Source organism: Astatotilapia calliptera, chromosome 12 (assembly GCF_964374335.1).
Source record: "Astatotilapia calliptera chromosome 12, fAstCal68.1, whole genome shotgun sequence".
Taxonomy (NCBI): domain Eukaryota; kingdom Metazoa; phylum Chordata; class Actinopteri; order Cichliformes; family Cichlidae; genus Astatotilapia; species Astatotilapia calliptera.
Genome location: NC_137433.1, coordinates 37,349,575 through 37,377,572, shown reverse-complemented (window position 1 = coordinate 37,377,572; position 27,998 = coordinate 37,349,575). Strand labels below are relative to the sequence as shown.

General features: G+C 43.4%; 1 protein-coding gene and 1 long non-coding RNA gene across 4 annotated transcripts; one reads left to right on the top strand and one right to left on the bottom strand.

Annotated features, from left to right (window-relative positions):
- The first annotated feature begins 133 nt into the window (after positions 1-133).
- On the top strand, positions 134-27,998 carry ypel1 (yippee-like 1). Of its 3 annotated transcripts, none has more exons than XM_026186500.2 (5): positions 134-296; positions 8,220-8,504; positions 22,095-22,138; positions 24,473-24,581; positions 25,738-25,979. In XM_026186500.2, exons 2-5 carry the CDS (start codon positions 8,388-8,390, stop codon positions 25,825-25,827), a joined length of 360 nt encoding a protein of 119 aa, XP_026042285.1. In that variant the 5' UTR covers positions 134-296; positions 8,220-8,387; the 3' UTR covers positions 25,828-25,979. The 3 variants fall into 3 exon arrangements, with proteins under 3 accessions (XP_026042285.1, XP_026042286.1, XP_026042284.1); XM_026186501.2 differs by lacking the exon at positions 134-296 and adding an exon at positions 1,266-1,443 and having other exon boundaries at positions 25,738-26,559; XM_026186499.2 differs by lacking the exon at positions 134-296 and adding an exon at positions 3,146-3,394 and having other exon boundaries at positions 25,738-27,998.
- Positions 1,782-3,169, bottom strand: LOC145419413 (uncharacterized). Its single transcript, XR_013900798.1, has 2 exons — positions 2,996-3,169; positions 1,782-2,641 (listed from the first exon to the last, which is right to left on the bottom strand). It is a non-coding gene; the product is annotated as an uncharacterized LOC145419413 (long non-coding RNA).

Here is a 27,998-nt window from a genome sequence, read left to right as displayed (position 1 = left end):
TGGGGATTTCGCCCACGCTGCACTCTTCACGCTTTTGCTTTGTGAACGCATTGAAACTCCAACGAGGACACTGATGTTTCTGGAGACTTTAATGGCTCTGGGCTCGACCTAAAGAGGCTGCTGCTGCCTTTATGGGACGGTGAAGCTATCCTCATTTATTTTATTTTATTTTAATTTATTTCTTTTGTTTGTTTTCTAAACTGGTATCCACACTGCTGGTTCAGAGGGAAAAGCTTCGATTTCTTGGCCGGGTTGTTTTGGTTCTCTGACGGGGAGGAAGGTGAAGAGTTTTTGGGGTAAGTGCAGAAGCAGTGACCTGCTGGAGGACACGCATGTACTGGTCAGATACACCCGTGCTGTGGTGCTTTTAGAAGAGTGTGTGCAGATCTTGTCACACTCTATTTCCTGTTGCACCAGAGGAGTTTTTCCGTATTTAAAGCCTGCTCTGCGTGTCTGTGGGGCTGGTTTAAACTGTCTGACGCGTCGGGGAAGAAATAAAAATCAGGTGTCACCCTCTAGAATTTGAGATGATATCATTTAGTCCCCATTGTGGAAGTCCGTGGTCTTACAGGATGGCAGCTCGGGTGGATTTATGTAACCGTGGGGCTTTACCAATCTGCTTACATTAATTATAAGGTTACAACATCCTCTCCTTTAATGGGACACGTTTTGTAATTTGATCTCCAAGTTGTGTTCAAGAGCAGAAAAAAGCACGGTTTGCCGCTGCTTTCAGCTGATTATCTGCGCTGCCTTCATCACCACCACCATCATCATCGGTGCGCTTTTTTGGCTGCAGATCTCGGTCAGATTTGTGTGTGTGTGTGTGTGTGTGTGTGTGTGTGTGTGTGTGTGTGTGTGTGTGTGTGTGTGTGTGTGTGTTTATAATGCCACGTGAACAGGCGACAAAAACACAGCGAAAGGACGGATTTCATAACGTCCACGCGCATTCTGCCTGCACCTCTTGAAGGAAGCTGCAATATTGTGTTTACATGCATCATCATCATCATCATCATCATCAGCCGCCCTCGTGGTGAAGCAATATCGCCCCTCAGGGTTTGTTACAACACGACAGTCCTCACGATACAGTTCATTATTATTGTTATGAAACACTTTAAAAATAAACAAAAGGAGAAACATGAAATGTTGTTTAAGGTAAGCGCGCCCATGACGCCAGGAGCGGAAGGGTAAGAAGAGGACAAGCTGTACTATTTAATATGAGACCTTTGTTAATGTTTGGTGTGATCATTCGTGGCGTCCTGTTCCAGATGTGATGTCCAGTGACAGGATGATGCAGCGCTGACACATAAACAGCGCAGCAGCAGCAGCTGCAGGAGGAGGAGGAGGGTGAGGAGGAAGGCTGCTGTTTTTGTGCCTCTTATTCCATAAAAACATCTTCATCACGTGACAGAGCATTGAAGGAACCTGCTGGTCTTTGTCACAGTGGTAGGCTTTGTTTTATCGCCTATGTTGTTGCCTCTTAGAAAAACGACCGTTAATTATTTCGTTATTACTCAGTTATGACGTTTCCGGATGATGTAAGTCTGACTGTTTAGTTGTAAAGAACATGAAAACAATCATTTTCTTAGTTCTATTTGGTTAACTCACAGATTCATTATTATTGATCTTGAAATAATTAATCATCGGGGTGATTGGAGGGAACGCAAACGCATCATCTTCTTCATTTAACTCGAAGATCCGCAGGTGGGGAACCGAGCTGCACACACACGAGTGTGTCTGATTTTTATTTTGCTTTGTGTGTGAAGTAGAGGACAGAATCCAGATTCATATTCTCATCTTGTATTTATTTACACATCCGGGTGTCTGCGCGCTCCCACCTCCCTTTTGTGGTGCGTTCAAGCCGCATGGGAAATAATCTCGACAGTAAAAACAATAACATGTAGGGGGGGTGTTCTCCCTCCTTTGTGTGGTCTCCAAGCAGAAATATGCGATTGTCTTTTCTGGGAAATAAGTAGATGACAGTCTGTCACAGCAGAAACACAGACATCTAAAGAGTGATACAAGGAAACCGTGATAATGCCATTTATGACCAATTTCAGACTCGCAAAGAGAAAAACTCTGGCTGAACATGTGGGTGGAAGACTCTGGGAACATTTTGTTTTATAAAACCAAATTAAGCAGCATAAATCCATCCACAAAAACAATTTCTACTAATCATTTAAACAACGATTTAACAATGTAACCTAAATAACAAGAAAAAAATTGAGGCACCAATTTTCATGGCTCTGCAGTTATCTCCACTGGCATGCAGCCTGCCTCCTTTACCTCTCACACAGTCCAGCAAAAACCTCTGACTGCCTCTGGCATGTTTGGAGGGGACCAAATTTGTGCTTCTTTAGCTTGCTAGCTGTCATGTCTCATAGATGTTGTTGCACTTTGGCACATATTCCAGCTGAAGCCATATGCCAGATGGCTTTCTGCTGGTATTGAGCTAAAATAAGAAAGTGATTCTTTCCCTGTCCAAGCAAAAGTCAAATCTGATCCTTTCTGTGTGGTGTTTGCGTGTCCACTCCAGGCATTTCGGCTTCCTCCCATGGTCCAAAAGCATGTTAGGTTAATTGGTGATTGGAAATTGGTTGTAAACTGCCTGAAGGCAAGGATAAGCTCCACCTTCCACATGACTCTGAAGTGGATAAGCAGGATAAGAATAAAGCAAGGATGGATCGTTGACTAAAAATTCCAAGTATGGCTTTCCAAAAGGATCCAAAAGCATTTAAAGTTTCAAAAGAAATCTTGTAAATATGGATATAAATACTAATTAGTGGAAATCACATTTTTAAAAAATAGTCGAAAATACTTTGGTAATCTAAAGTAAATGAAGTACAAATGTACCAGTAAACAAAGACAAATATTTACAAGATTAAAGTTTACAAATAAACTTTAAAACAGAGTTGTGCTTTTTATAAAATAAGAGTTCTCAAAGGGTGGATTTAAAGAGAATGGCAGGCATTAAAATCGCACAAACACACCATTTTACCTTGAATTGCGCTCTTAAACTGGAATCCATCTTTCCCAAGGGAGCCTGAAGGCAGCACAGGCATCTATTGGTCAGCTGGGCTGTTAATCAAAGCTCACGCTCCCTCCCACGTGGTGACGTCCTCGTAAAGTAACCAGGCCAGTCCATTGCGCACACAAAAGGCACAACAAAAGCCCGTGTGGGGAAAAATGAGAACCGTCATCACCCAAAGGAGGCAACAATAAGTTCCCATCTGGCAGCATCACCCATGGACCAGAGCCTGGGACGCCGACAATCATTTCTTTAAGTCCAAAAAGCAACAAGAAGTGCAAAAAACCCCCAACAACAACACCTCTCTGTCTCTTCCTCCAGCAAGCAGTTTTCCACCGAGCTGCGCTCTGCTCAGATCTGATCCAGGTGGTGAGTACAGCAGCAGCTGAAGCGCCGTTTGCCTAAAAACTGAAAGAAAGCAGCAGCCGAGGTTCTGTGTGCGCTGGATTCAGAGACAGCGCCAGGCTCAGAAAAACAAACAATGAAAGCAGACAGCAACACTGTTGCGCCTGAGCTGGCGTCGTGCTCTTTGTTGGGCATAAACAAATTTAGAAGAGGAGCAGGAGGAATTGGGAGGGCTGCAAACGCGTCTAACGGTCAGATTAACTGCTTTGGATCGTAAGACTTTCAGCGAAAACGCATGTTATCGGCTTGTTTTGGTTGGACTCAGTGATGAAGGGAGCGAGTCTTTTGTCTGGACACTCTTCCTGTTAGTGGTTACCAGAGACGCACACTGTGCTGCCTCTTTGTTTTCACTTTGCTCAGTGCGAATGTCAGCTGTTACCTGTCCTCTCCACTCACATTGCCACCCTTTTAAAATATCTTTCTGCTTTTAATTTTTTAAAAGCAGAAAGATATTTTTGTTTAATTAAAAAACAGAAGCAGAAGGTGAGATGGCAGGCGATGGAGTGCATGGACACAATAGGAGGAGGAGACAATGTTGCAGGATTCAAAGCGTCGTGTTTAAAGTGTTTTATCAGCACTTTTATCTGCAAAACTCCAGAAATGTTAAAGTTTCATCAAAGAAACAGAACATGTGGTTTAAATGGCCTGAAGTCAGCAACTTGGCTTATAAAGTGTGTGTGCGTGCGTTTGTGTTTACCTTCATTGTGTACGTGCCACTGGGGTTAAACTGAGCTAGTTCAGAGGGGATTTTGTCCTTTTCATGCAGGGATTAGGCCTCGGCACCTGTGCAGATTATACTGTATGTATGTAAACGTGGCTCTCTGCGTGGGGCCTCTGTGGGCCAGAGTGTGTCTGCATGTCAGGTTTTTACCTGGCTGATTGTGTGTGTGTTTTTGTGTATGCATACGTATATATTCGTGTGTTTGTGTTTGCAGAGCAGCCATGCTTCATGCTGCTTCCTGTTGAGTTGCGGAAGTTCCTTTGTTTTCTGTCTGGCTGCTGGCTTCTGTCTCGGTGCTGCTCTTCCTGTTGCGGCACATTGAGCTCAATTGGAAACTTCTCGAGCCTTTTTAATTGTTTTCCCTCGCAGGGCCGCAGGGTTATTGTTTTGAGGGGATTTCTGTCTAACGGGGCAACCTTTGCTATGCAGAGATTATATTAAGAGAGGCGTGTGGTGGATTTTTCCTTCACTTAGCAACTCTTGAGAGATAAAAGTGAAAGTCTGAGAGTTTGGGTGTACAATGTGCTGGTTGGTGTTTGAATGGGGAAATATGATCCACAGAGTCGGATTCACCGTATATTTCAGTCAACATGGGAAATGTGAGCCAGAGAATTTGCAAACTTCAGGAATCCTCACGCTCTGGTTTCATAGGGGGCGCTGGTGAGCCCGAACATATAAACATTTCATATTCTTCATCCAGTTTTCAACATGATTTTAATAGGCCAGGGTGAGAGAGGGAAACACATCTCTGTGGGTATCAGGAACCTCACAGCACCATGGGTCCCTTTACATCCTCGGCCATTTTTATTTGGGAGAATTTTGGCTTCCCTGCAAGAAAAACAGAAGTGTGTGAATGTCATTTCATACCCGTTTGGAGGTGTTGTTGATATGCATTTGTCTCAGTCATTTAGCACAATTTACCACCATTTATGGAGGATGAGCTCACGATGCGCCCCCTACTGCACCCCAACCTGAACTGCAATCACATTGCAATGGGACAAACAGGAAGGGGAATGCATGTCCTGGATCTATAAAGGCACCGTTTGTAACATCTATGTAGCCATTAACTGTGTTTATCCATCCAATTATGGTAACCATGCCAACCCAACTGACATTCACAGTTTAGTCAGATGACGTTAAAGCTGTGTAGTTTTGGGAAATCTAATCTAAAGTCCTCAAGATTTATCAAGATCCAGCCGGGTGTGTTTACCACGGTTAATTTTATCTCCCTTAACCTAGTAACCTTAGTTAACCCGATTAGCATTCCGTTAGCCCTGCATGTTTAGGGGCTGAGGACTTTGACTCTCTGGTAAAGTTACTGCGTGTTGCTCATTTCCTGAAAGTCAGTAGTTCAGCAGAAAAAGGCTTAAAAAAATCCATATGAGAGAAGATGCACTTTGTAAATCAGTAACAAAGTTAAACACAAGCAGGCAAAGATGACTTTTCTCAGCTGTCGGTGGAAACTTAATCAGCGCTAAAAGCACAGCAAATATCAGGCGTGCATTCAACAGGTGTCCAGAAACTCGACACCAGTGTTCAGGTGCTCTGCGCCTCCTGGCTGCTGATACACTGCTGCAAATCAATACATGTACCTTCAATCAGCCAATCAATCAGTCCGTCACCTGTAGCACCTTCAATCAGCGTGTGCTCTTCACATGCAGCAACCAGTAAAATAGAAAATGACACAAAATATGATTTTTAAAAATGAATACAATGCTATTTTTAGCACCATGCACAGCAGTGAATGTTTGTCTGCAGAGCTGAACAGTGAGTGGGTCTGAATGTGTTCAAATCGAATTCTGCGTGAGTTCCACTGCACCTTTAAAAGTTACAGCAGTGATTCATTTATTTTGTGTAAATGTGGAGAAATGCCTCAGTAAATAAAAATGTGTTTTCTGGCCTGGCTACAATGCACAAACCTAACGATTAATCATGATTATTCTGAGAAGTTTAAAGGTCAGGACACCGAGTGGGTGGGGCTTTGCATTAGCTCTTCGTGGGTTTACTCGTTGCAGTTTAGTTTGCAATGTTTAGCTTCAGGTTAGTTTTATTTTCTGAATTTTATAAAAGTGCGGGTTTTACTAAGGGCCAAGATACGATGCTCACAATAGCAAAATGCAACAGTTTGTGAAGGAAGTTGAGTCACAGTCCGGTGGACATCCCAGTAATCACACACTCCAAAGCCTCGTGAGGCTGGTTGTGTCACAAACCCGACCACACTGGGGGGAAAACTAAAACTAAGAACACTTCCTCAGTTTTTCTATTTGCTTTTAGTTTGGCGAGCACAAAATATCCTCTCATTTTATTCTTTTATCCAAGTCTGTTTGTGGGATGTTTTTAACACCTACTTTTAGTCTTTTCTTGATTTAGATTCAGTCCAGGATCACAGCCTTGGTGTCTGGGATGGGGCTTCTTCAGGCATGTCCGTGGAAGTTTGAAATCTGGGGAAAAGTCTGCATGCTGTTTGGATCTGGTTTAATAATTAAATGCATTTTAAAACATTCTTGCAAAGACCTTTGCAAACTTTTGTGATCATATTTATTCATTTTAACAAATGTGGGGACACAGTTTGCTGTGGGAGACCCCTGCCAACACAGACTTCTGATTGTGTATGGAGAAGCGATATGTGTGGTGGTGCTGTTAGCAGAAAGCAAAAGATGGAGCAAACCAAATCAAAGGAGGCAGAGGGGGAGAGATCGATTACACTGAGCTTATTTAGGCTCGGTTTCTAGCCTGCACAGGTGCGCTTAAATGAATCTAACAACTCCCCCTACCTGCACAGTCCCACAGGAAGCGCAGAGTAACCGTAGCAGTGTGAAAGTAACATCTGCATGTCAGTGCAGTTCCAGGAGCCGACGAGTCCCCGCAGGACATTACATCCTAACGAGATCATCAATGTCACTCACTTCACCTGCAAGTGGTTTTAATGTTGTGGCAGATCTGTGCAGGTCTGTCACTCCGGGCTCTCTTTTTTTTTTCTTTTTGAGGTTAAAAAAAATTCCACATATGCATTTTTATGTGAGCATTAATCTCTTATTGGTCAGCTGGGAGTCGCATGCTTGCAAACAGGAGTAGGAGGAGGAGAAGGAAGACTCCACGTGGGTGGATGTTTAGCATCTGTGTAGATCTGCAGACGTGTTTTTCGTGAACCCCTTTCAAAGCTCGCACCTATTATCGGGCCTCTGTTTCATTGTCTCAGCAGCTGTGCTGGTGTGCAGTTTTTACTGCGGTGCTGCAGGCGCCTGCTTTCACTTTTACCTCTGAAACCTTTGCAGACAGTCGTGCCTCTTTCTTCTTTAAACGCCACGTTCCAAGATAAGGCCAAGAGATGTGACTAATGGTATCCTTTGACATAAAATCCCAGAAAGTTGATTCATATAAACAAACGTTTCATCAGTCAGCCAAGTTCATTCCAGACTGAAGAAATCACTCGGCTGAGTGATGCAACACTTCTCCTACTGAAAACACTGCCTGGATCGTTCGGCGTGCATTAACATACTTTGACGTCAAGTGTCCAACAAAAATGATTATGAGCCATTTGTTCGTGTAAATTAATGACATGAGAGGAAAACTTATCGAGCTACTTGAAAAACTGACATCTGAGCAGCATTTCCTTAAGTTTCTACAGGCACAAGAGTTGGTGCCGAGTTTTAGATTCGAAATCCTGTATATTTTTGTCTTTTGAACAATTTTTGTTTCTCCTGAGAAATTCCTCTGACTTATCTCCAAGCTGCTGATCTCTTCTCGCATCTTTCAGTCTAAAGAGACAAAATGAAGACAGGCTGGTTTCTATCATGTGCTGTGAAGAAGAAAATAGTTTGAGAGCAGGTGAAACGTGTTATGTGGCTTCTGACTCGTTGTCATATTAAGTTACATAACCATGCAGCCGTGTTGGTCGGGGACAACATGCGACTGTAATCACTTAATAGATGTTTCTAATCAAATGATTGCTCCAGTGAACGAGCCGTTTATATTGGAAATGCAATTAAGCTCACGAGCGCTATAAATAGGAAGTGCGGAACGTGCCGCTCACCACATCATCTCTTTCCTTTTCCCACTTATCCGCAGGTTTGATTTTCTCCCGTGGTGTCTGTGTGGAGCGTGCCACACACCCACTCCACAACAACGACGGCTTTTGCTTGCATCTTCCAGTGTTTCTTCTGTCAGCAAGTCCAGCAGAGCTGCAACTCTTCCAGTGCCAGCCCTGACACCAGCGAGGAGCCCTGCCCCACTGACATGGTGAAGATGACCAAGTCTAAGACCTTCCAGGCTTACCTGCCGTCCTGCCACCGCACCTACAGCTGCATTCACTGCCGAGCACATCTGGCCAACCACGACGAGCTCATCTCAAAGGTATGACGGCTCCACGCGAGCTCGCTCGTCCCTGCCCTTCGTATAAAGCCACCCTGCAGCACTTCACATGACTTCAGCTGCTCTGTTTTATTTATGGGGGAAGGAAAGCTTCAGGGTTTTGCACTTGTCTCACAAATCTCACAGCAGCTACCCTTGGTGCCATCCCGAAGGTCAACTAGAGAGAAATATTACATTAGTGCAGCGTGCTTAAAACACCCTGATCAGCAGCGAGTGTTGGCCCTCTCCTTAGAGCTATAAATAAAAGCTGCGAGTGTCGGCCCATTCTGTAAGCTATAAATAAGCGTGGATAACGTGATGTAGTCGAAGAAGCAAATGTAGGTTACTGTGGCACAGTAAACTGTTTTTAGCCATACTGTCTGTTTGAAGACACGTCATGACGTGAGAGCAGAACAGAGAATTAATCTGAGCGAGCGCCAGCAGGCTGCTCCGCGCCGCACACTCGTGTTTGTTTGACTACTATGGTGACCAGCATGCCGCAGGAACTTCTCGTAATCTGCCGTGCTCGCCTGAGCTGACAGAAAATTTTAGTTATATAAAATCTAAAATGCGAGTTTGGAAGAGCTACGAGACGGGAGTCTGTCGATAAATGGGTCTCTCGAATCCCATAAACTGGCCTCGCTTCCTGAGCTCATAGCCTGAAGCCGGTGTGGAAGTGCATAAACCTGCAGTGTTCACGAAGGCCAGCAGGGGGCGAGACATTCAGTTGCAGGGTGAGTCCACCTTGTTATTGACAAACCGTTACCGTATGAGTGTGAGGTGTCCTTTAATTGATCGCATCTGGTTTCAAAAAGCTACCATGGCGATGGCCGAAATGTGTGATGTCACTATCGCTATGTCCGTCTTTAATATACAGTCTATGGTTGAGCGTTCTTTAGCATAGTGACTAGCGCAGTTCACTCTGTTATAACCTAATGTTGTGGTATTAAATGTATGTTTTACAACCAAATATTTACTTTCAGCCAGCTCAGCGAGCGGGCGTGCTCACGTGAATTTTGGGAGCTTTTGTTTTTTTTCTATTGTTCCTTCAAAATAAGAGCTCAGCTGCCTCGTGTTAGGAATAAGGTGGATCGTGTGCTTTAAAGCCTTAACAATGTGCTACAAGAGATTCACTGTGCAGTATTTTATAGACTGTATATCAAAAATGGTGTCACCTGCTGTGAAGGCTCAAGCTTTAGCATTGTTGATGCCGCCATGTTTATTTTTCCTTCTTTGGAGCTGGCGATGAAACCACCTTTAACCAAAACGTGGTTATCCATAACATGTGTCACATAACTTCATTATAAATACTTCTGAAGGCACAAACAGCACAAACATGCTGAGGAGGTTCAGTGACTCAGTCAGATTACCTAAAGGCTCACAGGCTGCGAGTGGCTTTACCCGTCTGTGTCACAATCCACCTGTTACTCAAAGTGGGTCACCTCCTAGTATTGCATAACTTAAACAGCTGACATGTGTAAATAAAAACCTTACGGGTGTCATTGAGGGGAAACTGAAACTGCTGCGTGTTTGTTTAATATCAGGCTCTATGCTGTGCATTTAGGCTGTTAATCCTGGCAGTGCAATTGGGATTGACTCGCTTTTTGACACTTCATTTCTAACCCTGACTCTTGAGCCCTAATCAGTGGAGATTTTAAATAAGTGATCCTCACTAGATGGAACTGAATTAGAAGCACAAGCAACACGCATGTGAATTTGTAAAGTTAGAGCTCTGAAAGTGTTTGTGCTGATTTATGCAGCTCACGGTTAAAATCGAGCTCTGATAATTATGCAGACTTATCTGCAGATCAAAATGAATGGCATGTTTTCCTTAGTAACCATGGGGATGACTTTCTCAGGCAGTCATATTTGACAGCATGCTCGTTATATTTTGTGGTGAATAAATATGTCTAAACTGTGAAATCCCACTCAGCAATATCTGATATCAGTTCTGGCAAATGACACAGATGAAATTTTATGTGATGCTCAACTTGCTGCATCTCCACAGCTCGTGTACCTGTCCGCTCGGGCGTCTGCGTCTTGTTACTGCCCATAAATTCTCCGAGGCTGGGATGCTGGGCGGGGCTGCTATTATCACTGACGCTGCTCGAGCATGAAAGAGCTGGTCGCTCTATTAAAGTGTTACTGCTGTGGCTATTTTTGCTTCTGTGGCTGTTTTTGAGTTAAAAACGTCAAAGCTGAAAGAGCCGCTTTGGTTCGCTGAGCATCTTTGGTAACCTCGTACGTGCTTTGAAAATCTGAGATGGAAAAATCAAGACAGTCGAGCTTCGTATCTGCGCCGCTGGCCTGGGGACGTGTTTTTGTTTGTGTTAGCTCATATCGTATATTGTCATGATGTAGATAAGTGTGGCTTTAAAGAGCTGCATATTGCAAAATGTCAGAGATAATGTCTTCAGATTCCATAATCTCCATGAACAAAAGTTTTAAATAAGTCAATGCATGGATGGCAACACTTTAGAAAGCCACAAAAATCATTCAATCTCAGACGTTCATTGACTGAAAGTTTGAGGCTGATGAGCATGAAAACCTCAGCGCTCTTCTACTCACCTTACCTGTCATCGCTGGGCTGGTGTGACTAATATTCCTGTGATTGTGCTTTTCATTCTGACTTTACCCTTTTTTTTAAGGTAAATTACCTTCATCATCATCCACTCCTGTCGAGTACGAACAGCGTAAAGGTGCTGGTAGAAATGATCCAGTGTTGCCGTCAGACTATTGTCAGAGAAATTCATCTCCGCGAGTCTGTGACCTGAAGCGAATCTAGACGACACATTATTATAAGCGTCATAAAGTGTCCGACGGTGCCAGTCTGGATTTAAAGTCGGGAATCTCAGGGAAAATCTCTGAAAACGCGAATATTAGGACCACTAATTTCCGCACAGTTTTCACAGTACCTGGTGGTGGGACTGGTTTTCAACTGGTCGCTGGTATCAACTCGTGACCCCTCCTCTGTGATGTGTCTGTGGAGTCAAATGTCTGCGTAGTCCTGTGGAAAAAAGCCTCAGTATTAACTTCCCATCATAAATGACTGCTGATCGTTTTGTTGCTGCCTGCACATAAATCCTGTCTTCACTAATGATCAATTCTAGCAGAGACCAAACCAAGCAAAAAACCTCATTTTACAGTCAGAGCACACAGCAGGACGCTGAAGATTCAGCCAATTTCCCAAAATGAAATTGTCCTGCCAGGGCTGGTCATTCGTCAGCCCACAGAGAGTGACAAATGTGAACCTGAGTCAAATACAAAGAGCTCTGTGGCCCCTTAAAGTCTGTTTATTACACGATTTCTGTATCGAAGTCCACGCTGGCATTTGGGGGCACAAACGCGCAAAGGTGTGAAAGCGTCGCTTTAACGCCGGTCGTGAATCGGCAGCTGGAGGGGAAAGTTTCAGAACTGTGAGATGAAGCAGAGCAGAAGTGGTGACCTTTACGTGTTACGACGGCGTGCTCCTCTGCGTTAAGGCCTTCCCGAGCGCTAAGCTGATTATTTAAATGGAAAAGTTGATCAATCTGAGCTTGGATCGACTGTGTGGAGGCTGCGCTGCTGTAATGACCTCACGTACGTCATGTGGTACTCACTTGGAAAAAACTGAAACCAAGTACAGTCGAGTAAGGGCTGGCATTTATTTTTACATTAAACATAAAGTATGCATAAGATAAAACAAAAACAACAACATGAAATCCGACATACCTGATAAAAAAGGTAAAAGAAAGAAAGACCTCCAAGTAAATAATTTGCCCACTCCAGCTCCGACGACCAAATACAAACAGTGGGGAAGAGGGTTAGCTCAACCCACCACAGCTCCCAAGCTAGCAAGGAGTATATATTCATGCTATCATTTATGGCGCCTAAAACACATTTATGATACACACATACTACACACTTATAACATCTAACAAAAACAGGCTTAATAATGACAATAACTGAACTAACATCGCAATCAGAAACATCCAGGTGGCTAAATATGCATTATATGTGTGTTTTAAAGTGTTGGAAAGAAATGACACCCACCTCTCCCACAGGGGAATTGTAGAAAAGGGGAGAGGCAAAAGGGGTACACTGTATTTATAGGATTGCACCAAAGAAGAAGAAGAAAAGAATGAGGAGGGGCTCTAACTGATAATGAACATAACTACAGGCTTGGAGGTCCTAAAAGTCAGGTATAAAAGGAGCAGTTTGGGAGTTTAGAGCACATTTTGGGTAATTATAACAATGTGATTTATGACCCTGATACATGGGTACTACTGGAACAGCTATAACATTACCACTGGCCCCTATGTCAAAAATCCAGTGTTTAAAAATTCTACATATATGTGCTAATTCTCTCCTGAAGCAAATGCTGATAACTCTGTTTGTTGGTGCAAGCACAACAGCACGCTCAGTGAAAAGCTTTACCAGCAGCCTCTCAGAAGGTTCGGAGGCCTCGAGGTGGTAAGTTTGGAGTTGCAAAGTCTGCACAACGACAATTTCACTGGGTTTTAATTTTTAACGAGTGTCATAAATCATGAATGGATGTGCCTTTGGCCTGAGAGAGGGGGGGGGTGTCCTCATTTATCTGCGCCTCACTTAACCTGTCGTGAGCCATGTCAGATATGTGGATTTATCTCCACGCGCAGCAAAGACTGTGACAGGGGAGAAAGGAGGTTTTATGCAGTGAAGGTTTATTGGATCCTGCGCGGGGAAATTAAATTGTTGCTCCAGCAAAGTTGAACTGAAACCGGGTGGCTGTGGGTGGTGGTGGTGGTGGGGGGGATAAAGCAATAAATGAAGAGAAGTTTAGCCGATGTGGCTCATGCAAATAACCTTCAGTTTATCAGCAGAAGAAAAGTGTAGAGGGAAACATTATTCATTCATGGGATGTTATTTAAATCGAGGCACCATTGCTTGCTCTTGTAATTAATACATTTCTTTCGCGCTTTTGCAAATAGGAAGTCGATCGTGGAAGAAAAAGCTATTAAATGTAACTTTTATGACACGGCTCATCCTCAATGGTCAAAGCTGGATTTAAAAAAAAACGTTTAGTTTTCATTACGATGGATGAAAGTGAAGCTGAAACAATAATAACTGCCCTGTTGCTCAGTCATTCTCTTATCAGCGGCTCCTTGTTTACCATCAAGTAGCAGCTTGTTGTAATCTCCTTCATAACCTCTCGCTCAGTTGACACAGCGGCTGATGACGGCCGATCGGTGACTTACTGGATCAGGGCCGGTCCGCATGCTTTGAGGTCAGTTTGACTTTCTCTGTGTGACTTGGAGAAGACGAGCATGTAGCAGGGAACGGAACAAATGCTTTTACACACTCTTGGCTGCGATGGGCCGTCTCCGATTCAAACGGTGCCAAAACTAGAGGTCAGCTGCTGTTTTCCAGAGCAAAGTTCCCAGAGAGCTCTTTTTAAGGAAAATATGCAATACTGTGTGTTACTGAGTACAGGCCTGTGTGGTTAAGGTGCTGCTGAATCTGATCAGGCGTAATTCTGCATTGAAATGTCAGCCAAAAGAAGCCGCCTGTTTGCCTTTTGAAATATTTAATCTGCAGTTACACCAGCACTGCACGGCTCGAATGGCCGGTGTGGCAAATGTCTCACCGCGGTCATGTGTTATTATGAGCATCAAACCCACGTTTCCTGTGCTGCAGTCATTCTTCTTGATGTTGCCTCCCGTGTGACAAACTGTTAGATGGAAGCAACACAATAATGACGGTCAGAGCGGGAGGAGCTGAAGGTGTTGAAGGTTGTTGAGCCTGTCTGCTGGCTTTATTAAAGTCACGCCACATTGTTTCTCAGTGTTCCTCAGAGATGACACTGGAGCAGGAATGCTGGAAAACCAGCAGCACCAGAGCGCTTCTGTCTGGGAGCTGATTTATGACTTCACATTAGCCACGTCCGTGCTGGCCTTTGTTTGGTTTGTGGGCTTTATTTCCATGGGAATAAATTAAACCTGTCTTGTTTTCTCATGAATTATTGAGGAATCAAACCGCAGACATCCTGCTGCTGTGTTTACTAACATATAACCAGAGATGGTGTTGCTGTGGTTAAAGCTGAGAGGCGATGTTTGCGTCAGACTCCAGTCAGAAACGCCAACGCGCTTTAAAATGCCCCGCGCTGTTGTGACAAGTGCAAACGATTCAAGTAACAATTAGCCGACCAGCAAACTGGTGAATAATTACATTTGTTTAACTGGTCAGGAACACCAAGGCAACATTCACGAAACTCCCCGAACAATAACCGAGCTGGTTGGTGGTTTATGATGTTAAATAGTTATATACGGCCATAAAAATCTCTATTCTCCATCTGTTTCTTAGGAACGCGATTAGTTGGCAGTGCTAAACAGTTCCCAGTACACCACTGGAGTAAAGAGTGAAGTCACTGGGTTGTGTTGCTGTGTTTACTGGACTAATGCGACTGATGACGGACGACCTCTTTAAGCCAAACAATCCACGTCTATAATAATTGGATTTCATTAAGAGCGCTTCCTCGGACAGGCTGTTCTTCTCCGGCAGGTTTCAATGCTTAAAATGAGGCTCTTTGCTCCTATTCTGCCTTCATAACACTAATATCTATGTAGCATGTTTTTTTTTTTCTGTAAATCCTGACCTGAAGTGCACGTAATATTTTTATTTTTCCCCCCAACTCACTTCATTGTTAGTTTTAATTAAAAAAGGTAAAAGGCGTCCAGAGAGATCAGATGCTACAAAAGGCTGCGTGCACTTCATTTGGATGCAGATATTTCAGCTGAAGTTCAATTAGCAGCCTTTCATCGGGGTAAGTGTCAAAAGGGTTTCTCAAGGCCGCCGTGCATGTGCTTCCTCCTGCAGCCTCGCAGGAGATAATTTCACAATCGTAGCTCCTGCAGTTCAAGCGCCGCATAATTAATACAGAAAGCAATCAGAACACGGCCAGAAAAACTGCAAATGTCAGGAAAACCTGCGACGCAGCGCAGCAGTAAATGTATTTTGTTGCATAATGCTGCCACGTGGACTCACAGCCACAGTAACAGACGCTTTGCCTCCTTCATACGAGTGCAGGAATGCATTTTCAGTCTTTTTCTATTGTTTGAGAAATTGTAATTGAATGATTTTATTTTTAAAGTAGAGATGTCTCTCAAAATAGGGCAACATACGATTATGTCTTTGACCACCAGTATGTCACCTAAAGTAGTATAATCCATGTAACTGTAGAGAGGCTAATTTTGAGGATAATTATCAATAACATGAGTGCTGATTTAAATTTCCTAGCAATCATTTCAAAATAAAATAACCATCGTAGTTACAAAATAAAAGTTCTGCCCATGCTCAACATCACCTGAACCCCTTGTTTGACTTTTGAGCTAAAGAAAGTTTGTATTCAGCAGTTTTTTAAATATTGTCATGTGATTCAAAATAATGAAAAAGCTTTGAAACCTGCGAGTGACTCGACCCGCAGGCCTCCTGTTTACGACGGTGACGTCAGGGAGCAGAGCGCTGACGGATGTGACCGTTTAATATGTTTCCAAAATTTCATTTCAAGTGTTGTTAGATCACATCAGGACCCCTCCGAATGTTCTCCTTGCAGCACTCTGATTGGTGTTTCTCGCTCCGCTTTATGTGGAAGCGTCGTTGTTTATTGTTGACCCGGTTGTGATCTTTGTTGATGGATAAAAAACACAAACGTGCATTTTAATGTCTGATTTCACACAAATGCATCGTACCGTGAAAACATCCATCTGGAAATCATTCTTAATATCTCGATATTGATTGTTGACCGTACCTCACACTGATCTATTAATAAACTCCTCTTTCTGCGCCACACCTCGCTGCCATGTGTGTGTTCAGTCCAAGGCGGCATCGCTGGACCTCAGCATCGAGCCTTCTAAGCCGATTATGTTACTCAGGAGAAGATGACACCGTAGTCTGGTGTTTTCCACTGCATGGTGCCAAGGACCGCTCGCCTTGTCCATGTTTGATTTTCATCTCGAGTGAAAGTATCTCGCACCGGTAGTGCGTTATGTGGGGTTTTTTCATTGTACGTGGTCTAAGCAGAGGAGAAAGTAGTTCCTGAGCCCTGTTTAAAAACAAAAACACAAAGGGAAGTGTTGGAGGAGATCTGCAGGTTCTGACAGATTTCTCTCCATCGCTGCAGCCTGGGTGCTGGAAATCCCCTGAGTCAGGTATAAAAAAAGAAGAGTGGGGGAAAAATGTTTCGTTACCGAGCTTGTGCACAGAGTCTTCGAGGCATGCCAGGCAGCGAGGGAAGATGCAGATGGAGCAGCCTGAAAGAGAGGATTAACCTGAGCACATGGACCAGAAGGAAGTATGGCAGGCACAGTGGCCTCCCCCCTCCCGCTTCAGCCACTAAACTAAATATGTTTATTACCCCAGCCCTGAGTGGAGATGGTGATGTATGTTTTTTATGGTGGAAACCTGATGAAAATGTTTGAGGCAGTCTTGGGATTGATGTGCATCAGCATCAGTTAATGTGCAGATTATATGTTTCATAGAACACTGATGATGCATTTAAATCACTTGTACGGCTGTTTATCAATTAAAAGAGGAATTAATCAAACAAATGCAATATTTATAATATTTTATGTCTGTTTATTTCCTGGGCTGATTCCTGCAAACTGCTGCAGCAAAGCATGCAAAGTAAATAAACATATTTAAGCTGGATTTTAAGTTTGCCAGCAAACATGTTCCTCGGGAAATGATGCTAGATTGTTGCTGTAGGATATATATCTATTTTATATTTATATTACAGCAGACAACTTTTTAAATATATTTCTCACTGTTCTGATTGAGTTGAGGCTAAAACTGTGCCGATATCCAGGCCTGACTTGTTACAGTTCCTAAGCTCTGATTCTATGGTCTGTTTTTGTCACTGATTTGTTAACATGAAGGGCAGCTAGACAATCAATGACACGGTTTAATTTCAGTCAACACCTTCAACCCAAACACGCTGAACACAAGACGCGCAGGCACAAAATCTGATCGGACACGTGTTGTTGTTGTCATCCTGAGCACGCAGCTTCTTTTCAGCATCGCTGTCGCTTCATATTTTTATCAGATGCGGGTTACAGATAGCGATACGGCATCCTGAAATCAGAGCAGCGGTTAAGAGCAGAGCGTGAAGGCCTGCAGTGTGAACGTGGTCCTGGAGCGGGAGGATGCCGCCCGAATACTGACGAGGAGGCTGAGTGTCTCATTCAGCACCTTGGCCTCGTCCCACCCATCGGGCTGATGGAAGTCCCTCTAATGGATTGATCGCACTTTTCATTTCTCACCATTAACAGACGCAGCTCCTTTTTCGTCTTTCTTTTTTAAACCATCTTTAACTGGAAGTTTGCCTGTGACAGAGAAGTCAGTTTAATATTGCTCTTCTTTCTCTCTTCTTTAAAAAAAACTCCATTTGACCAGGAAGGTTTTGTTGAACCTTTTCGCAGCAACATCAGCGGTGATGTTTAGCGGTGATTGTCTCACTTATAGACAAAAGTCCTCACCTACAGTACATCCATCGCACCTGTGGGTTACAGACAATTTCAGTTTTATTTTAATGGCATCACTTCACAACAAAAACGATCTCATGGAGAGAGAGAAAGCCCCAATGATTCAACAATCCCATATCTGCAAACACTTGGTGACAGTGGGAAGAAAGAACGGCATATTAAGAGAGGCAAACAAAACTGGATGCCTCTAAGAGGATCACAAACCTTTAGATGACCAGATATCCTGTAATGATCACGCCAAGAGTGCAACATGGAAAAAGGACTAAAACTTTAAATGCGTCCACTCGCAGGAAAACGTTGAGTGGGAACACTGGAGTGTGTCTCAAATATTTGGATGAGCCACAACATTTCAGGAAAGATGAGATAAAAGTTTTAAAGCCTCGTCCTGACTGTGCAGCACGGCGGAGGAATCATCGTGGTTCAGCGCTGCTTTTGAACCAATGAATGCAAAAGTTTAGCAAGGTTCACAGGCGGGTTTGGGTAATGCAACAACACAGAGACTCAAAGCAGCAAGTAAACCAAAAACTGCAGTTTCAAATAAGAAAACTGAGGTTTGGAGGGATGACATGAAAAGGACAATTTCTTCTATAATCAAGTTCAAACTGCGTCTCATTAGTTCATGTTGAAGTTTCACATAAGCTCTGATATGTCCCGTCGGAGCATATCTGTGAGTGAACGCTACAGGACTTATAATAAAACAGAAGCCAACACAAACTCTACAAACACCAGATCTACTTTCCTTACAAACGCTGTCTAACTGAATTTATACAGAGCCTTGGGATTTAAGAAGATTAAGTTGGAGCTGAGCTTCACCTGCAACAGCCAACATCTGTTCAAACAGATGGTAAAAGTTGACCTCAGCGTGTTTGTTATAAGAGCTCTGAGTTAATCTCTTTTCTTTCCTTTTTTTTAAACACAAGTGTTTGTTTCACAGCTTCTCTTTCATTTTTATGGCGTCATTTTAAGAAGAAACGCCAGTGACACAGCACACTCACTGCTCTCACGGTGGATTTGTGTATCGTGTGTTTGGCTGAAGGAGAAGATTTCTGTGTGCGAGGTCTTGTTCCCTTTAGTCCCATGTGGTCAACAGGATATTCAGGGATTTTGAGATTTGCTTTGTAGAATTTATTTCTTGGGAACAAGCGTTTTAAAACAAGTGTGATTGCAGCAGCTTAAAGAAATGAGCTTGGTAACCACACTCCAGTTTTTGTCATGTTTTATTAAGCAGCAAAAAAACAAGCTGTGTGAATATTTCCAGCTGGTATCTGATTCTTGCTGCATGGTTAAACAGTCAACAGAGCAGTCCCTGGGATGTCTAGCTGGACCGCTGGTAGGCTGGAGGACGCTCGGGTTGCCGCCTGTCTCCCAAAGCTACTATCCGAATTTCTTTCTCTCTTTTTTTCTTTTTAATCTTGTAGGATTTTCTGTTGCTAATGTTTTAGTGAATGTTGCAGCAGCTCGAGAAAAAAACACAAGCAAAGTAAAAATAGACTGTGGGAAACAGATAAGGGCAGCAAGAGATGGAGCCTTTTGCCAGTTGTTCAGCTGATGGCGAGCCACAGAGCAGCACAGATATGACAGAGTAACCCGCCACCCTCTCTGGCCTAAACGCTGCCGAGGACTTGTTGTTAACTCCACGGGGACCGACCCAGTTCTCTCTCGCAGCTAAAGGTCGCATGTCTTGTGGCGCTGGACTGCACTGCATGTGTGCATAGATTTCCCTTCAAACACAAACACCAAAGTTAAGGATGTGACAGTAAGAGTTCTGCAGAGAGAAGGGTTTCCTTTTTTGCACCTCAAATTTGTTGCTGGGACGAACTGCTAACGTCTGAAATTCAACTTTGCCGGTTTGGACAGATGCTGGGCAGTTAAAGATGTCCCCCGGGCCTCAGTGCTGGTTGTGGCTGTGGTCAGTGAAGGAGGCAGCTGGTGCTCCTATTAGGCGGTATTAGCTCAGCGCCCTCAACCGCAACAACAAATGTATCTGCCACACTCATTTGCAATGGAAAAAGCAAAGCCGATCGAGGCCTGTCGCCCAGCCTGGGATGACGGGACCAGAGGATGGAAGCCTGGCAGGCTCTGTTGTCACTCACTGTGACGGCTTTACTGCGCTCTGTTTACATTTTACAGAACAGTCGTGTGTATGTTTAATGGCAGGCAAATAGCAGGATAGTAAAAAAGGCCAGTTTTCTTTTTATTACCTCCAACAGCAATCAGGACTACATATGTGAGTGAGTGTACCCTCCAGTATTACTGAAACAGCCCCAACAATTGGCCACTCCCCTGTAAACAAACTTGGTGACTGTGGGGAGAAAGAACTCCCTCCCGGTCAGCAGCAGGCGTCGGCTGTCCCTCAGGGACCTGCTGGAGCGACACTACCATAAGTTGTTTGTGCAAGCGTCTTCTTAGGACCTATAGTCAGATTTTAAGTTTAAGCGACCTCTAGTGGCTCTGTGTGGAAATGCAGTAACATGTGCACTATGTGCGTTAACTTTAAACATTGTGGATTTGCTTTTTATTCTTTTTAAGATTGTGTCTCTATTTTAAACCAACTCCTGATCTGTAGCATACTACTGTAAAGTATTAATTTTGAATTATCAATGTAAAATTCTCTTTAATTGTGTCTTTGGTTTATTTTTGGCAGATGCTATCAGACTCACATCTGCTAACGGCTAAACGTGTCATGCCGATATAATATGAACCTGGGTAGTTCTGTCTGTGATAGTCCCACTTCCCACAGGTAAGGCATAGCAAGCTTTATCTGCCTCGACAATAATGGGAACCATGATTTACTAAATGAACACGATGTTATATTAAATGCAACATGGAACTAGTGATTGAGCCTATAAAGTAATCTGGAAAGTATTTACTGAGCTCATGGAGGAAGTGAGAATCAGGCCCGTTTTCCCATAGATTACTATACAACCAGACATCTTTGCAACAATAGGAATCACCCCTGCTGGACATTTGAATGACTGCAAGTTTAAGGCACTTTCTTGTTTGCTTCACGTTCTCTCTGTAAACAGCTCAGCAGGCTCATCTGTGCTACTCTCAGACAAAACCTGCCGCTGTCATTGGTTTGTTCTCATCATTTCTGTAAATGAAGACTGAAACACCCCAAAAATGTTATTTGAGTACTTGACTCAAAGTTTCTTTTGTTTGCAGCAGCATGTAAAGCGCTATACAAATACAGGCCATTTACCATGAACACATAGGACCCTCGGTTACCCACATCATCCTTCTCTGCAGAGACATTTTTAATTCCAGCCTCATAAGGAAGGCTGTGTTTGATTTGCCTCAAGGAATCCCTGCTTATGCTATTTTCAGGGATGTAAACATAACAGTTCCTGTCTAACGAGAAAACTCCACGGGGTGCGTTTAATAAAACTGATGCAGGGTTTTCAGCTCATTTTGGGGGTGATGATGATGATTAAAGTAGTTATTATTAGCTGTGTGTGTGCGGGTGTGTGAATCCCTGTTAAACTGCAGCATTCCTCAGGCATCAGTCTTCTATCAACTGCTGTGAAAGCTGCTTTGTTGTTCAGCAGATGCACTGAATACCTGGAGCTGCATGTCAACAGTGGAGCTTGAAATGTTGAGATTGCAGGCGGAAAAACTGTAAAAATGTGACTCATTAGATTTTTACCTTGATTTTATATGATCCATTTATTCAAAACAAACTTTCATCCGTTTCCTCATAGCCCTACTTGTACTTTAATACTCTACTTTTGAGTAGAGTATTGACCTCTTCTTACATGACTGTCCATGCAGTACTTAGCAGAAACTGAAGTTTGTGAATACTGAGTCATTGTTTATGTGGTCTAATGTTTTTACTGCTCTCACGTCCACATTATTCATAGACCTGTCTGTGTTGTTTATCTGCTCAGGCTTCTGCATTTTTGAGCCTCATTTTATTCCTTACCTGCAGCCAAACTTGTGCAGGACTGTTGATAAGGTGGAAGAACAAGAATGCACAGCAGTCGAGGGGGGAGAAGCACCCCGGGGCGTCAGATGCTGACATTCTTGAACTCAGCGGTGCGGCGCAGCTCTTTAATGTCAACTTACATGATGTCTTTTTCTCTCTCTCTGGTTTCAGTCATTTCAAGGCAGTCAAGGAAGAGCCTATCTGTTTAATTCAGTGTAAGTATGAATCTCACACCTCCAGCTCACCCTCCTTGTTTCTCATATAAGCAGTCTGACCTATAGCTTAATTTGGCTTTAAAACACAGTTCAGTTATCTGAATTCTTCTTTCACTCCACTTTGCTTTCAACATTTGCCACTTTCATCAGTTGAAACACCATGTTAGCTGATGAAATGTTGAAAGCACTTTCTTCTTAACTGCACAGGCCAAAATTTTGAACTGAAAGAGGAACGATCACCTCCACTAACCCCGTTCACTTCTGCAGAATTTGCTGGAGTAGCCATTTACAGTTATTTTGATAAGTTCTACTCAGCACATGCTTTATGCACGCACATAATCACTGTTCAGGAAAAGCACACTTAAAGCAACCCATCCTTTAATTAATAGTTCCCACCCCCATGTCCTCATAGATGCACACATTCCAGTGATGAAGGTTCATAGGAGGAAATGTTGTGCCGGGATGCTTCTTTGTACACCTGCATCTTATCAGTGCACTGCTGCAGCCAGAGCTGTTAGCATGAGATGCACATAAATTTTCATGCTCTCGGAGCATGGATCTGTCATGCATGCAGACTGCACCACAGTTGGCTTACAAACACCTCCTTTAGGTGGCCTCTGTGGGTTCATAAAATGATATTGCATGCCAGAAAATTTAACTACAAACACTCAAAGGAACTGCAGATTTCTGGCACCATAGTGACTCAGAAACAGTCTGGTTCCAGTTTGCAGCAGCCAAGCCCAGCAAGCGCTGATTTATTTGGTGTTTTGCAGGTCAAACGATGTCAAAATAATTGTAGTTTTCAGTTTAGATCACACACACGACCAGTTCAGCTTTTGCACTATTTCTAATCATGTTTTAATGAGTCCAGTCATTAATTTATCATTTGACCTGGAAACAAACAAATCATTTCTTACCGGTAAACACAGGACGAACTTCCATTCTTTCAGAGTTTCAGTCCGTGCTGCAGAAAAAGCTGGTTAGCATTCATCTCTTTGAACCTGAGAGCAAGTTTTACCGGTCTATTTCTTGGTTGGTTGGTTTTTGGGACTCTGCTCTCAGTCTTAATGAACCGCGCAGAAGCCGCCCCCCTCTCTGCCCCCCAGAGCCCCGAGACATTTTGAGACAGTGTTGCTTTTCAGCAGCTTCGTGCCACCCGACTCTGAATTACATTGTTTCACCTGTCACAATGAATCGAATGAGAGAAGCAGTCTACGAGCGTCTGAATAAATGATTCCGAACAATGTGAAAGCAACCGAACCCCTGAGACGAAGCTTATGGTGCGCTGCAGGTAAAAAGACATTTAGGCTGAAAAACAGAAACATTTGTGGTGGAGGGAAAAAAACTAAAGGTTTGCAGACATCTACCGGTTGCTTGGTTACATATAATAATTTCAAAAGGAGTGTGTTTCTTATGACGTGTTCGTTTAATTAAAACGCCACTCAAACTTCTCTGCAGCGCAGCGTTTTTAAAGGGCCAGTTCACCACAAAAAGCAGTCCAGTCAGTCTGCCTGGATTGTTTTGCTGTGAGTTATCAGACGTGTCTGCCTTTCTCCTCATGAGGCTGAGCATCAGGCGCTTTTCTTTCTTGTGTCTACATCTGCCAACAAATCCAAGCGTGCAGCTCGCTGACAGTACAGGTCAGCCGAGGTAGACGTGAATGTTTACATATTCTCACACCGTCACAGGTTGCTGCACCTCTGCGCGGCAATACCAGTTCGTCAGCAAATTAAGTAAGACGCCAAGGTTCGTGGTATTTTCAAGGAAAGGCTGACGTCTGTAGAGCTGATGTGTCCCTACCTGGTAAATTTAAAGCAGAGGATTTAACAACACAACAAAGATTTTGGGGGCAAACTAAGAGCAAAGTGTCAGCGTCGAGTCATTCTTAACACGTTTATCTTTGCGTTGCTTTCACTCCTGAAACTTTCTGCAAGAAAATAAGATTCGGTCTATACAAAATGGTTTAGGTAGATTTAGGCGCGATCGTGGCTCAAGAGTTGGCAGTTCGTCTTGTAACTGGAAGGTTGCCGGTTCGAGCCCCGGCTCTGACAGTCTCGGTCGTTGTGTCCTTGGGCAAGACACTTCACTCGTTGCCTACTGGTGGTGGTCAGAGGGCCCGGTGGCACCCCAGGGCAGCTGTGGCTTGCCATCGCCAGTGCGTGAATGTGTGGATGACTGAATGTAGTGTAAAGCGCTTTGGGGTCCTTGGGACTAAGTAAAGCGCTGTACAAATACAGGCCATTTACCATATTTAATCACAGGGCCTCTATTTATGCTCTGCTTTAATTTCCTTGACCCTTGTGACCTTTCCTGATCTCCCTGCCTTCCTTACAGGGTGAATGTCGGCTGCGGGCCAGCAGAGGAGCGGGTTCTCCTCACAGGTTTACATGCTGTGGCTGATATCTACTGTGAAAACTGTAAAACCACCCTTGGTTGGAAATATGTAAGTAATTTGCTATTTAAACTTTCCCCGTCTGTCTTGATGGATCACTTAAGGCTGCTGCTTTGTTGTTTTGCATCTGTGTGGTTTTTCTAGTTTCTGAGAGAACACATTATGCTGTTACAGGTCAGAAGAACGAGGTTGCTCTCATTAAAGCAATGCTCATTAAAGAAACTGTGACACTTTTTCTTTTTTTAAATACTCAGGTTTTTGTTTGGGCTCAGAGATTGAACACTCTGTGGTATCCAAGTGTGCAAGATAATTACAGTGCCGAAAGGTTGGCTGCAGACAGCCAGGCTGGTACCTCTGAGAGTCTACAGTGATTAAATGTCAGGCCGTTTTGAAGAGGCTTGTCCTGGTAATTGTGTGAAAAGAGTATAGAAGGGTGTAAAATAACTAAACACGGTATAAAGACAGGGACTCACTTAAAGCTGCTGCTTCAGTGACAAAAACAATTAGAGATTCTCCGAAAAGCCCTGCAAGCAAAGCAGAGCAGGACTGGTTTACAAGGCAAACCAGGCTGAGCAAATATTCACAGAAGCAGACTCGCACGAGTCTCCCGGAGCTCAGCAGGGCCGGGACATATGCCGGAAATCATACAGCACTTAACGAGATGCACTGCCGGTCTGGAAGTTTAGACCTTTGAACGAAGCGATCTGGACACCGGAGGAAATATTTCTCATATTTCTCTCTGCGTCTCTCAAAGCCCTGCTGTTCTCTGACGGTGATGTGATAGATGGTGATAGTGCTACATCAATGTGTTCATCTTGGATGCTTGAATGCTGCCTCTACGCTTCCCATGTTCTCCATATAAAAAAGGGCTGGGACAAAATCGCCAGTCTTTCTGTCTTTTTGTGTGTTTTTATAACTATTTTAAAACAAAAAACGGAAGATGTAAGCGTGCCAGATTTTAGCAAAGCTGCTAATTTACATCAGCAGTCCCTGCAGAGCACGTTAGTCTATATGATGCACCGGTGATGGTTACAAAGATGCACCGATATAGGAGAAAAGTAAAGTGAGCACAGATGAGCCACTGAGATATGAAGAGCAGCTGTTTATTGCTCTTTTTCCACTTGTATTCCCACTGTCACTCGTTTTGTTTGATAATGTGTTTTTCTTTTTCCTGACTGATTCTCTGATGTTTTTCCTCTTTTAACAGGAGCACGCGTTTGAAAGCAGTCAAAAGTACAAAGAGGGAAAGTTCATCATCGAGCTGGCTCACATGATCAAGGACAACGGGTGGGAGTGACGCTCCGCCTCTCCGTTTGTTTTTCTTGTTTTTGTTGTTGTTTTTCTGACCTGGGAATGCTCTTTATCGAACTACAGGGGGAGGGCGCTCGTCCGGCCCTCCCTCCACCAGCCCCCACACTTTCCTAACAGTTAAAAAAATCAAACACCTCCACCTTCCCGCCTTCTCCACGTGCACACGCACCCACCTGCTCATTGTGAAAGTGAACAAACGGCGACCGCCGAGTGGAGCGACTCGTTGAAAAACGACGTCATGTGAGTCCCGCCGTTACTTCCCCAGAGCTTTTGGGATCGACCCCGCCCACTCTCAACCCGCCGCCGCCCCACCGAAACACGCTTACAAGTGATTGTGGTGACGTGTCGACCACTATGCGAAGGAAGAGAGAGACTTCACCGAGAGGACGTTTCTTTCTTTTCTTGATGGATGACTTTGGTTATTTTAATGTTATTTGCTTCAGTTTTAACGTCGGGTTTGGTAAAGATTTGGTTTGGCAGCCGATGGATGTTACTGGTTAGCATTATATTTTATTTCCCTGTCAAGTCTGTGTTTATTCATTTTGTCGGCTTGGTGTATCTCTGCCTCTAGCTGAGCATGCTTTTCTTTGCTAATGTCCAAATGAGTAATCAGGGATGGGTGAGGAGCAGAGGGGGAAAGGGAGTTTATCGTAGTTGCAAATATGTAGCAGCATCTTGCTTTCTTTCTTTTTTTCTTTTTTAAAGAGGCAAAGAATGAGTTTGCAGTATTGTGGAATTTTATACCTGATATTTTTCTGTTTTTACCCTTTTTTTCGACTTTCTTTTTCCCTCTTTCTGGTACTTTTCAGCACCCAAAAGCATTGAAAGCAGCACCTAGTATTCGTTTGACATAAATGGGTATATATATACGTATACATAGATCTATAGATACATATTTGTAGTGTTTGGCTAATTGCGATTGTGGCTGGTCCCAGTTTGCAGCAGTACCACGAGTGAAAGACGAAAAAGGAGCAGAAATGGTTATTAGACTGGGGATCCTTCCATCAGTGCCCACACATCATAAAACACGATGACAGAGTGTATTATCCCATTGTCTGGTAATGAAACAATAAGAGACACTTACATATGAATATAAATACACATACTATGATTACATATCCATAAATACTATGAAAATGTTCGTAGTACGTCGATATTGGAACATGGTTTCTATATATATATATATATATATATTTGCTGTCACGCACATATGTATATATGCATATTACTGTGTGTATATATGCATTTTGTGTGTGTGTGTGGTCATGCATTATACAGTGGCATACTTGAACGACTTCGTTTGCACTTTGCAGAGGCGTTTGGTCCATCGCGGTTTGGAGGCAAAATGTTTGTTCGCTCTCGTTTCCCAATGGCCTTCTCACAGATGAACGACAGATTGTTGGAGATGGAAAGGAAGCTGGAGCAGGAGGGCTTTGTCGACTCTGGTATGCTTAGCAGCTGCCTGTTAGATACTTTGAGGAAATTTGGTTTCATTTTGTTTAAATTCCAGGTTTCCTCTCACTTCTTCCACACCACAAAGTAGTTTCCAATTTTTTGCTGCTATCCTGGAAATCCCGCCGCTTCGCCCCGTTCTTCTAGATCTTTTGCACTTTACGTCCTTCTCTCTCTCTCTCGGAGCGTATGAATCGTCTCTTTGTGGACAGCATCTGTGATTTGCCTCCAAGCCGTATGAATCTTGTGCCTCTTCAAAACACGAACGGCCTCCCTCTACTTGTTTTCTTTTATTTTTCCTTCTGTTGTGCAGTGCATAACTCTGAAAACTTTCATGTGAACCGATGTGTCTTCCCCTTCCCTTCGCCCCCTTCCTGGTTCAAAGAAGTAGCCCTCGAAATAACATTTTTCACCAAAATCCTCAGAGCTCTATGGATAACAGAGACTTGGTATATATACACACATATATTTTCTACGTTCAGATTTAAAGGTGCAAAAACAGATGGATATTCAGTATATTATTTCTCAGAGTAAAGCAAAGAGGAGGAAGAGGTTGCCCGGGACTTGTTGGACTTTTTAATCAGAGGGATTAAAAAGATGGCAGCAGGTGATGGCGTGGGCAGGGTGGGACACGATGGGAGAGATTTAAAAAAAAAAAAAATTAAAAAAAAAAAAATCAGCAGTGATTGATTACTTTGCCGGCAA

Coding starts and splice junctions, on each gene's coding strand:
- ypel1 (XM_026186499.2), top strand. CDS start 8,388: ATGGTGAAGATGACCAAGTCTAAGACCTTCCAGGCTTACCTGCCGTCC. Junction 8,505..22,094: donor ACGACGAGCTCATCTCAAAG/GTATGACGGCTC, acceptor CTCTGGTTTCAG/TCATTTCAAGGCAGTCAAGG. Junction 24,582..25,737: donor CCACCCTTGGTTGGAAATAT/GTAAGTAATTTG, acceptor CTCTTTTAACAG/GAGCACGCGTTTGAAAGCAG.